General features: G+C 32.7%; 1 protein-coding gene across 10 annotated transcripts in view; it reads right to left on the reverse strand.

The window, feature by feature from the left end:
• LOC119081248 (RNA-binding protein Musashi homolog Rbp6) overlaps positions 1–11082 on the reverse strand; it is a 408246-nt gene extending 397164 nt beyond the window's left edge. For 3 of the 10 annotated variants that reach the window (XM_037189980.1, XM_037189978.1, XM_037189982.1), the window contains exon 1: positions 10235–11054. In XM_037189980.1, coding sequence (XP_037045875.1) covers positions 10235–10305 — 71 coding nt within the window. In that variant the 5' untranslated portion in view covers positions 10306–11054. Of the gene's footprint in view, positions 1–10234 lie in introns of all 10 variants that reach the window. The other 7 variants (XM_037189975.1, XM_037189977.1, XM_037189983.1 and 4 more) reach the window with 7 other exon arrangements.
• Positions 11083–12992: the final 1910 nt, after the last annotated feature.

The raw sequence follows: 12992 nt of genomic DNA on the forward strand, positions 1-12992 counted from the left end.
GTAAAACGCAAAACTCGAACGAATTCATGGTCTTATACGTCGCTTTTCTATCATAAATGTATTTTATACGAAGAAAAAGCTTTTGAACGAAATCGATTTTTAAATTAGATAGAATATATATGAGTTTTATATTATTAGCCTAGAATAGATATTTGGTAGATTGTGTCTATTTGTGGACTTCAACTAAAATTATTGTTAGGCAATGTATTGATCCTATAAAATACAGATTGAATGGAAAGTATGTTTGAAGTACTTTTAAGTTATCGATATAAAGAAGAGAGTTTAACGTCTAAATTATGGTGTATGGGTTGTGGTTGTGAAAAATGAATGAAGACAAGATATGTATTTATTGTCGGTGGTTCTTACTTAATGTGGTTATGTAATTCTCATTATATTTCCCTATACTATCAATTGAAAATTCAGACTAGTATGTAAGGCACATTTGATGATGCACAATAATATTTAATAAAATATATTAGCTAATAATATTGAGGTCGCATGAACAAAAAAAAATCGACGTCCATAACTACTGCGTACTACATCAGCAAACATCCAAACTAATTATTGTTCTAAAAATGAATCCGATACCTTAACATTGATCGTTTGAAAGAATATTCCTTTACTTGTAACCTAATAGGATATGTAAATCATCTAAATATTCATCAAAGCCGGATACTTGAATTACATAGAAGAAAAAAATTATCTTGCACTAATTAGAAGCAGTACACAGAAACACTTAGATTTTTGTACCTGTCATTTAAATGAAAATAAATAAAATTAAATAATCATGGACAAATGAAAGATATCTAAGACGGTTTTATTTGATATTTATAGAACGGAAATTTGCTCTTCGTAGACAACAAGTAAAAGAACAGAAATAAAGATGCACAGCTTGACTTTGAAATATATACACACTGTATACTATACATACGCTCCTCGATGTGATGAGTTCGTACTTACAGAACAAAATTTAATGTATTCAAATGTTTCTTTATGTATATATATATACCTATATGTTCACATGAGTTTCTCGTGAAACAGTTGAATGCTTTTATTGCACATTATAGTGTCCATTAATAAAAAAAACAGCATAACGTTTATCCAATATGAACCAACACAGAGACGAGAGTTTGTATAGGCTCAATTATTATAGTAGTAAAATATGTCATTTGACATGCATCATACATTGCATTTCATATTTTCATCGCATTTTACCTTCATTCATGTGTCACTTTTGATTTAGCATGAAAGTCATTTGTGCATTGTATATAATTCTAGCTATAGACAAAACACACGCATTACCTACGTTTTCTTCAATTAATCTGTTCATTTTGCGCACTGTCGTTTCATAGCATAATGTGACCTCTCTCCGTGCATCCTGTGTAACGCAGTTTTGTTATTTCTAATACATTGATGCAGAAAGACTAAGTGTTCAGCTGTTATTATTTTATGCATGTTAAGAGAGTTAAGTGCATAGGAGACAACACCATATTATGGCTTTAAGAAGCTGTAAATGTTTTATTCAAAATAAATTTCTTAGACAAAATAAACCTTTGTAAGAAGATTTTAGTCACAAAGACATGTCTTTACCAAGTATAAATGTAAGTATCTTTGCAGTACAGCCAAACCAATTTCATAGCCTCATTTAAAACGTATATTGAAAATATAAATATACATCCGAATTAGAGAACTCAAGCAATCCCACAAATTTTACGCTCTATTCTTGTTTATTAATCTGCACAAAATAACGCAGAGCAATGTGATTCGGTCGACGTGAACTTTCGTAACAAAGATGGGGTAATACCTTCTGTCGATGATGTTGCAAAATCAACCGTATTTATTTAACAGGTGCCGGCAGGATGAATATGTTCGGTGTATGTCAGGGCATATATTAGCGAAAATATTTTGTCGAGCTTTCTGAACTTTTCGAGATTTCCTCAAATTTTCGTGAAAAACATTTCGCAAAAATTCGGGAAAATTTGAAAAAATCCGAGAAAATATTTTCGCGAAGATAGGCACTGGTGTATATTTATTTAATGGTTTTACGTAACTTCGAAGTCACTTCTGCTCGAATTCCTTTTACCGGTGCCGTTTTTCGTTTTTGAAAATTTGTTCTATGTGTTAGCCTATTAAATGTGTAATCTAATCATATCGACCGAAATTATGTCTGTAATTACAATTCAAGCAAAAAAATCTACCATTTTCACAATAATTGCAAGACAAAACAGGGAATTGTTGTAGGTTTTCTAAATTTATTACGGTAATAGCGCAAAATTTATCGCACTTTTAATAGAATTAAGCAGACCTTTTTTCCTAAATATATTTCGAATTGATAAAACACACTACCCTACTGAAGTTATTTATATGGCATTGTTTCGCAGAACTCACCGGATTCTTATCTCTTGTTTCAATGTCGTCATAAATGGATGATGGATAGTTGATTTTTTATTAATTGGATGGATAGTAAAAATGACTAGTTAGTTTGGGGTATCTCCGCCCAACGTAACCAATAGTCAAAATTTGAATTATTCCTCTGAAAACTCTACGACGTGAGTATCTACGATTTTATGAAGAAACTGCGAAAGGATGAATGAGTAGTACTACTAGTAGGGCTACTAGTCGGCGTTTCTTCAGGAACTTACTGCTTTTCAGAAATTCAATGTTTCTTCAGGTAGTTGTGGTCTCTTCTCGCCGTCTCTTTTACTCTTTAATATTTTGTAGAACATTCCTTTTTTTAAATGTTAAGAAACGACGACGTCCAGAAGAAACGTCGAATTCCTGAAGAAAGTTCGAGTTCCTGAAGAAACGCTGATTACTCTTTATTCCTTTAGGAACTCGCCCCTTCCTCAGTAAATAGCCGATACTCATGTAGGTTTTAGGTTTTATCTTTCTGAGAATGTTTGCTGATCGTCAATTTTTTTTTTGCACAGACTATTTGAAAGGTTCCGCTATAGGTGCATTATATTACACATATTTTTTATGTATTTGGCATCGGATGTTAAATTCAACGTTCGTATTCAATAAATATGTCGCTAATAACAAATTGCATTACGCTAAAATGTTTGTAAAAATAATTCTATAAATTATCTGGCCGGCTCTCTATTCAAAATCCGAATATTAAAATCATTATTTTAATTAGCTAAAATTTGAAAATGCATTTTGTCTCTGTTTATATAAACATTAAACTACAATATAAAATATGATTCAGCCACTTTTTTTTCAATGTAGTACAAATTCGGCCAGTGTGCATAAAATCTCCGGTATAACTTATATTCATTATAGGTTTCATAAATGACATTATTAATGTATAATAAATGTGAATACCATTATTTGGCTTAATATTATTAAAATTCAATGCAATTCAATCAAAATAAATGGTACCTATATACCTGCAATGCAGTAAACTTTTTTTTTCAGTCCTCTATTTGTGTACTCTATGGCATTTGAATGAAGAGATGAAATTGCAATTTCTCTGTATCTATTCGTATATATTCAATTCAAGCTATTATCTTTCTGTCTAGTGGGCCAAAGTCTGTGTACGTATATACATGAAAAAATAGTGTATGTGTAGCCATCGACGAGATTCTATCGGAAAAAATATACCACATCATCTCCACTGTATATTTTATCTGGAAAAACACAAATTATGGCAATGTTTGTCGAAAGGAATCACCGGTGAAAATATGCCAAATGGTTTTGCAAAATAAACCAGGAGCGAAGAGATATAAATATAATTTGCGCATAAACCTTCAAAAATTATGTGAATAAAAATGTTGATATACCCTTAACCAACGTTCACGTCCACTCACAAGATGTAAGAAAAAAAAAGTAGAAAGCAAATGCGAATGTTAAAAAAAGCGAATCAGAACTGTTATAAATGAAAACTAATTTTGGAGAAAGGTTGCAGTCTTTGGAAATGCGGGTTTTTCTGGTTTCAGTTTCCTTTAGCACAATTTATTGGAATGTTGTGAACAACAGACTTCTGTTGATTATAACAAAGTAGTGAGAAATAATGGTGCTTACTTAATAGAAAAAAGTGGAAAACGAACGACGGGGGCTGGACTAAATCGTATGGGATTAACTGGCCTAAATAGACTAACTTGAAGTAACACCCCGAGAGGGGCTAATCTTATTTAACCCAATATGATTCGGTCCAAAATTTGCGACACCCTTAAGCGTCTACCAGCTCAGTATGTGTATGAGTATGTGACATAATTAATTATTCTACAATCAGATGACAAATTTGTTGCTACCATTTTTATTCAAGAGAGATAAAACACAAAGCAGTAATTAATGAAAAACTATTTTTCACCTTGTCGTTCGTTGTACACAACAAAATTTTAAATCACCGATAACATTAAATAATACAAACGACGATAAATGGTATTCTACAGCATTCTGAAAGCGCTATATGAAATGAATGAAATGAAATAAAATAAATTTAAATGTTTCAACGTCAGTGCGGACATTCTAATTCATTTATTGAATTTCAGCTTGTGAGTACGAAAATAATTTTTATATTTATAGTCGCCTAGAGTCTATAAAGAATTAATCCACTTAATACCACACTAATCTATATGAAAATATTAACCGAAATTTAATTCACATTATATATCAACAAAGTTAATGAAAAGCGTGTATTATCGAGAGTACCATATTTTATACACATGTGTACTGTACATTTATGTGATAGATATATCACCAATTATTTGTTGATGTAGCGGAAACTTTAATCAATGAATTCACTACAAAAGTTGCATCTATGAAATTACTCATTAGCATACGAATTTAGTGACAGACCGTGTAAAATGCTTGCAATAACAATTTACATAACTGTAGATAAAAAGTTGTAAAGTCAAAATTTCAGGTGAATGATGCGAGAAGAGTCCGAAAATGTTGCCTTCCTGTTTCATCCCGAAAGAGGAGCTTGATTTTCGATGTCAATTTACTGTTAGTAGAAAAAAATTTGACAGGAAGCTCATTCATTTTCTGTAAACATTTTGTATGGATCCATTTTACAAGCATTTCGAAAGATCTGTGTACCGCGCTGTTTTTTTATTTGGTTTTAAACATTTTGCGAAGAAAACGTGACTTTGAACGTGAATTAGAAGTTCTAATTGCAACGAAATGTCACTTTCCATTGTTCAGAAATAGCTATTCATCTGTTCTCGACAAATACGGCGAAAAAAAACGATAAGTTCTTGATAACGAAGTTCTATAAATATCAAAGTAAAAGCTAATGAAGTAAGAGATTTTGTACGGAACACTTCGAACAAAAGAAGCAGTAGATTTAATCGTTATAAGGGATACGCTTACTGTAGAGTAATGTTTTTTAAACTAACCGACTTTAGTCTCAAAAACAAGATAACAGTCCTATCCAGTAGTTTCAGTGAAACTACTAAATGTGTTGAATTGAGACAGTGAGTCGACTTTTATCGTGAACTTGAGGCGTTTCAAAAATATTTAAATTAAGAAAAATTCGTCAGTTGGTAGTAAAGGATCAAATCGAGCACATTTTCTTATGTATACTTCTAATTTATCGTACGCAATCTTGTTAGTTTCCTATCCAATAATTTCTATTTGGCCCAAATTTTGAATTTCACAGCATGCATTGTAATTTGCACTAAATTAAAATAATTGGGAAGAAGACAAGTGCTCGGTACTATTTTAAAGAGTCCTGATTCTTAACGTCTATTACATGACTTATCGTGTTCGCTTATGCAATAAAATAGAGCAATATGTGGGGAATTCTCGGCTAGCCTGCCTACCATTTGTCAATAATCTACTATTACTGCTGCAACCAAAGGGTCACTGTCAATAATCTACTATTACTGCTGCAATCAAAGGGTCACTCGACCTCATACAGTAGAATCTTAATTCGATCAGCCGGCTTATTATCGTTTATTAATTATCATGACTTGTTCGTAACGTACAAAAAATCCGCAATCGTCAGATGGTATGAATGTTGAAAGGATGTATAAATAGAATAGAATTGAAGAGAGTCGTCCGATTTCAAACAGAATTCAAAGCAATGCTTACCAGTTATAACTGCAACGGTATTGACTAGGATACTAAAAACGTTAAGTCAAAAAACATTCGGTCATCTTACACATTCCAACATCTGCACACAATCCGTTGATGTTCTAAGATAGTAGAGGCAGTCGTAAGAAGATACAAATGCCGATCTTAAAGTAGACAGAATTGTGTATTTCCTAGCCACTGTCTCCTGTTACTGATCAACAAACTTAGCACTTCCAAGTAGAATTGATACCGCAATTATACCGATCACTGCATTAAAACCGGTGGCTTTAATTGAACAAATAAAAATTAATCGCCAAACTTCCTTAGTATGCCTGGTGTAGTAACACCTGAAAATGTATGCAGATAATAAGTTGTCGCTGTTGTCATGACATTTAGTCTGTCTAAACATGAAAAGATAAACTTTGACGATACAAGAGGCGATAAGAATTTCTTACAAGAAACTTTTTTTTTACTTTTACGCATTTTGTTTCGCCTTATCACGTCGCATTGATCTACAATATTATGACTAACGTCTGAAGTCGAGTAAAGGCGAGATTTTTTTTCGTATTTGAAAATTTTACAACATCTACTCACCATGCTTGTTAATTTTCACTGTATTTAGTGTTTATTTTACGTGATAAAACCGGATAAGCCATAGGTGTTATAAGTTAAATTTAATCATACAAATCCGTTTCGTTTTGTATAAATACTATGAGAGCTTCTCCACTCCAGTATCGTAATCGAGAGACGTGTTCGAACGTTATCGCACGTTGTAGAATATAAAATGTAGTCTAGTTAGTTGAACCGAAACCGAATATACTAAAAATGTTTGATATTATGCATAGATTGTCGACCAAACACATACACTACGAGTTGATTTGAGAATAATTTTTTTTTAAATAAATCCGAAAGAAAAACGTGGCGTGCAACGATGATACTAAGATCGATGACGAAAAAAAAAACATATTGTTGAGGTCAGGATTATATATAGTTAAATTAGTTGAAGACTTATCAGAATACAGACGATGTAGAAAGCAATGATTAATGTTCTTCGGATTTCTGATGAATTTTTAAAAAATCAACAGCTGAGTCTGCTTCGGAAAAAATCTATTATTATTTTCATATATTTAAAACCTAGCAACGATCACGTAACGAATAGGTTCTGGTGCGACATTTATTTAAATTAGCTGCTTGAGGTGTTAATTGAGTGACTACAAAATTATAATGTAGATTCCGAGTAAAAAAAAATCTGAACTTTTCTTTAACTTCTAATAGACAACACCATCATGTTATTTTCGATTTTGCTTTGTGTTTAGAACATTACAGTACAGAGTACATAGTTGTATACATAAGCTCATTCAGTCTGAAATATTTATTTGGTACACATAGCTAACATCCAAATGCAAACACCAGTGTCGTCTCTTTAACGAATTAAAAAAAAAAAAACGTTGAAAAGTTATGTGTGCTATGTGTGTTTTTGTGCTAACCAATCGATACCAATTGAATTAATAACAAATATTAAAATAGTCGCTCATTGAATATTACTCATTCATTTAATTTAGTTATGGTAATGAACGGAGCAGAAACAAAGAATTGTTTGGAACCAACTGAAAAACTAATTGGAAGAGTAGACATTTCGAAAAAGCAAATATAGTTTGGGAGCTAATAAATTTAGATTAGTGAGACCAGAGCGCATGATCGCGGGGACGGGTATTTTTGAAATTTTCGGGCGAAAGAGGAAAAAAATGTAAGTGCTGTGCTGCGTGGACACTCAAAAAAGGACGCGAATTTCATTATTTTCTAGGAACAGCTATAATCGCCTGTTATCGACAGCAATGAGAAAAATAAGTAATGACTTCGACTTAACGTGGTCTTAGATAGTAAAATGCATGTTTTAGAATGAATGAAGTAATAGATAGGGAATCAAAAAATCTTTCATATCTGAGTAAATCCCAAAATAAATCTCAATAAATACCAATAAATGACAATAAATTGTAGAGTGCAGGACCCCTCAAATAGATATTCTTCCAATATAAGGCTAAACTTCCAACAAAAGAAGTTACAGATTCAAATGTTTAATTTCGCTTACTTAATTTTATGTTATCAGTTGTTTTAATGTAAAACTGGAACGTCGCGTCAGCTCAGGACACTTGATAGAACGCAGTTGCGAAAAACCGGTTGTATCGATATTTTTTGGCGTTATTGGCTCAAACAAAAATATGAATTTACTTCAGACCTTAAGCCCAGCTAGCTTGACAGAAAATATTAAATTGTTCAAAATGTAGATCGTATAATCAGTTCAATTAGGTGTTCCTTTATCGTAACATGACGGGACATTGCGGGCTGAATCGGCACATGAATAAGTTGAGGCTTTCGGACACTCCGAGATGTTCCTGCGATCTAGAAGAAGAAACGGGTGCACACTTGATATGTGATTGCCCCAAATTTCTTCAACTAAGACGCAGGATGCTGACTACGAGGTGATTCCTTCAAAAATTGCGGCAATAGGACCTGACATCTTAGACAGGTTCCTATCGGCAACAGGAAGGCTGCCATGATTTACATGATGACCGGGAATGGAAACAAAGGATCAACAGATCTGTGTTTCGAGATCTTAAATGATCGTCCCAAATTGATAAATCTAACATGACAGCAGGCACGGAAATATTATTTTTTTCCTTTCTCTAAAGCATTTCTCGGAAACAAAAATTTTCCAGAAAAAAATCCCAGGAACGTGATTTGCTGGCTCACGCATATTGTTCATGTCTGATTACGGCTAAGATGCATAACGTTTATGTTATTTGGATAATGACGCAGAATAAGATGACGCAATAATGAATTTGAAGACGTAAACTGATCATGTTTCGAGCGGTCACTATTTCGACAACAAACCAAACTGCGTTGTTTGTTCAATATGGACCTCGGAAAGAAGATGGCAGTTGCAAATAACTACAAGTGATACTCTTCGTTTCACTCGAGGTCGCATGCCGACTTTGACAATACCCGCCGACAACAGATGACATACCATGAGCAGTTATCAAATGAAACCATCGAAAAATTCTCTTCTTCAATTTTAAAACAGAATTGAAGCGAAATCGAATTGAGTTTAAGTATTTTTAATACTCTTGTCCCTATCAATCACTCAAAATGTCATGAACTTTTTCCTCTTTTTTTACACAAATTAATATCCATAAATGCTCTTACGGTGCCTGAATATGTAGGGTTAGAGATTCACCAACGTAATTTGTATTTGTGAAAATAAATACTTTTAATGTTCGAAAAAAAAATATTTTGTTTCAGTTTATGTGGATATTAGAGGTCCGTTTATCGAAAGAGAAATGTCTAAAATTATGAAAATCTGTCGGGAGTCGAGATGAGATCAACGACGTAAAGATGTTTTGTGTTATATGTAGTTGAAAACACAGAATGTGTGTTTCTCGTTAAGTCAACCGTACCGAAATACGTACAACATACGCTCCCTGAGATCTCAAACATATTATCCAAATCTAACAGGAAATTCATATAAATGGATGAACAACAAAACATTTATACTACAGCACGTGCGTTGTTATAAGCAAAATTATTTATTTATTTTTTGTTCTTTCATTTTTTTTTCTTCTCTGTTGTATAGTATAGTGTGTCTACAATATCTTAAATAATACTACACACATAGCTTTATTTTTGTTCATCAAAAGAAGAAGAAAATTTTTTTTCCACGTTCGTCATTCGCAACGTTATCTGTTTTCAATGTACAATATACAGAAAGAAACTGAAGCTAAGGACTAGCACATGGAAAACGTGTACACATATTCTAAACGACAAATAAGCTTTCAAAGTTCTTCGAGCAAACTTTCAGTGTGTGTATAGAAATTCAGTCAGACATTCAAGCAATATAAAAAATATATATACGCAAGGATTTAGGTTTGAGGGTGGTTTGGGTAGCAGCAGCGAATAAGCGTAGTTACATATTTGTGCATGGAAAATATTCTGATGGGTGCTAGGTTGTGGATAATGTGCTTCCGGAGTAGTGTGTACATTGTAAAAACTGGGAAATTGGAAATATATACGAAATACTCAAATGTGTGTATGTGCTGTGTGTGCACAGTGACACTTTTCTCTGGATTTAAGTTAATGCGGTAAATAGTAATTGGCACCCTGACATTTTTGTCGACTAGAAATTATTTAGTCAAATTAATTGCGTTCAAACACTTACCCTGGATCGTTTGGCACCTCTGCTGGAGCTCCGGTAGGGACTAGATCCTGCTGATTTTGATGTTCCATCATGTTTTACGGTTGAGTTATTTAGTGGCTTTTGACTTTAGATGCAGTCGGAAACGTTTTAATATTTTTCACACTAGCCGCAACGACTTTTTATTCACTTTATTTGATTAATATTGCACTTAACACTGTTAAGTATAAAACACTTGGGATTGTCTTTTTTTTAAATACACTCTACACTTGACCCGATGAATGTAAACTTTGCAAACTTTCAATGCTCCTTCAAAACTTTTTATTGCAATGGGATACAGAATTACAATTGAAATTTTGGCCACTTGACTTTGTAACCACCGTTTTAACCGCTATTCAACACACTATATTAAAAACTGTAATTAAATATTTAATAATTCTAATTTTTACAAAGAAAAACTTTTCTTGTTAATTAACGACACGAACCGATTTTTTGAATAATTGACTGTGCCTCGTCTATTTCCACTTCACCGTAGTACGAAGAATTATTATACGTTTTATATGCAACGATTTTTTCAATGTTTCCAACTAATTCTCCTTTTTTATTTATTTTGGTTTTAATGCCGATTCGATAGAACGAATCCGAAAATTTTTATGTTGAATGTTTTTTTAGCTCGAGCTTGGTTCACAGATCTTTTCAAAATTGATTTCGATTCTACTTTTTATTTGACTTTACTTTTTATGATCGATGACAATTGATAAACTACGACTACTAAAACTAAGCTCAATAAAATACCGGGTTCACGGAATCAATCTTCGAATAGATACTTGACGACAACCAAAACACGACTGAACGATTTCTCCACACATTCAAATACAAATTGGATTTTCTAGGCAAAAGAGTTTCCACAACCGATTTCGATTCTATCTGCTTTGCTGTTCTGTTTTGTGCTTTTCGACTCTCATTCATATGGTTTGTGTATTATCTCTCCAAATATTTGTATGAATCTCTGGTTTGCCATTGTTGAACCGAACAGAGAGAATATGAACATCTCATGAAATGCGGTGCTTTTTTCTACAGAATAGTATTGGTTTTCACATCACACACACACACTCATATATATAGCACGTAACCTTTTATTGTATTTGACAGACAGACTACTGCTACTCAGCGGATTATATCAATGAGAATGAAATCTCAGCGTGGTGTTTATATAATAATAGGTAAAGAACGCACTGGGAAGTTGGTCTGTAAATTTTATGCATTGTACGATTTTCAATGATAAAAGGAATCACAAATGAATTTATGATGCAAGAGCGTATTATGTACAAACTGTAGAGAGAAGTTCAACTACAGTTTCCTTTAAAAAAAATATGCTCATTGATTGAACAGTGGAGAGAGTATAATCCGTTTAATTAAGTCTTCATCATAACATTACGGGATGCACTAAGTTTGTATGTTTGGGTCACAAACGCAGATTAAGATGACGCAATAACGAATTTGAAGATGTAAAGTTATCATGTTTTGTGTAGTCACATTTTTGAAACTTTGTTATTGTTGTTCACTCTAGATCACAGAAAAAAGAACACAGTTGCTCTTCATTTCCAGCTTCGAAAAACATTTTATGTGTTGTAACAATGTAAATTGGAATACAGTTTGATTCGACAATTTCTCAACAGAATATTGTCTATTTTAAGGGAATTAAATTCCCTAAAATTTCTTAATTTTTTAGACATTTTTTTTACTTATTCACTTCGAAGGCTACAAAATAAAAAAAAACTGTGGATTCTTAGTTGTTTTTGATCTTCAGTACCCCATCTAATTAATTTTAAATGGCATCAAGATTTACAAGCCAAAAAAAAGTTAGAAATTTTCGGGAATTTTATGGAACTTTAAGGAATTTTTGGGAATTTTAAGGAATTTAGGGAATTTAATTCGCTTAAAATAGGCCCTGATACAGACATAACCTCATCAATATTTGTATGAAAACCGAGCTCTGTGGATGAAATCGTGTTCGTTCGGCCAGTCAAATTTCGTGTTTACAGTTACGTGGAACAAACCTATTAGATTTTGTAGCAGTAAAAACCAAGTGGTAAAGAAACTGTCAAAAAAATAAATTTTCAAAAAATATTTTTGCACGTCAAAAATTAAAATTAATCCACCCTGTGTGTTATCAGTGAGTTTAAGACCAAAAAAAATTGTTAGAAACCCTATTTGCAACAATACTTACTTAATTTCGAACAATAATATCCAGTTTTTGGGACCACCATACTTTCCAAAAATATTTCGTTTTTTCATTCGTTTTCAGTATTTACGGATTCACATATCCCAGTACATATAAATGGTAAATCTTGCTGGAGGCGGGTTCAAAAAAATTTGTTTTGGACTAAGTTTACGGACATAAGTTCTGTACGCATCTGATGTAGACGGTTTATTTTAGACACTTCGTTCAGGCTACAACTCGCGAAATTGCCTAAAATATACTGTCCACAACAGATACGTTAACAATTACTTATTTTGTCGAGATTCAAATGAAAATGTGGAAAATTTTGATTTTTTTTTCTTTTAGAAAACTTTCTCAAAATGTTTGCTAAAACATTGCTATAATTTGTAGTTTCAGAACTTTAGAGTACCACTCTTGCTCAAGTGCGTTGATACAGGACTTTCAGTGGTCTCTTTATTAATAGGGATATTAGACAGTTTGCGCAACTGACGTATAATTTATAAGTCAACTTCATTTCGGATATAGTTCACTTTTATGCCGTGGGACATCATACAAAAA

Source organism: Bradysia coprophila, unplaced genomic scaffold, assembly GCF_014529535.1.
Source record: "Bradysia coprophila strain Holo2 unplaced genomic scaffold, BU_Bcop_v1 contig_358, whole genome shotgun sequence".
NCBI lineage: Eukaryota > Metazoa > Arthropoda > Insecta > Diptera > Sciaridae > Bradysia > Bradysia coprophila.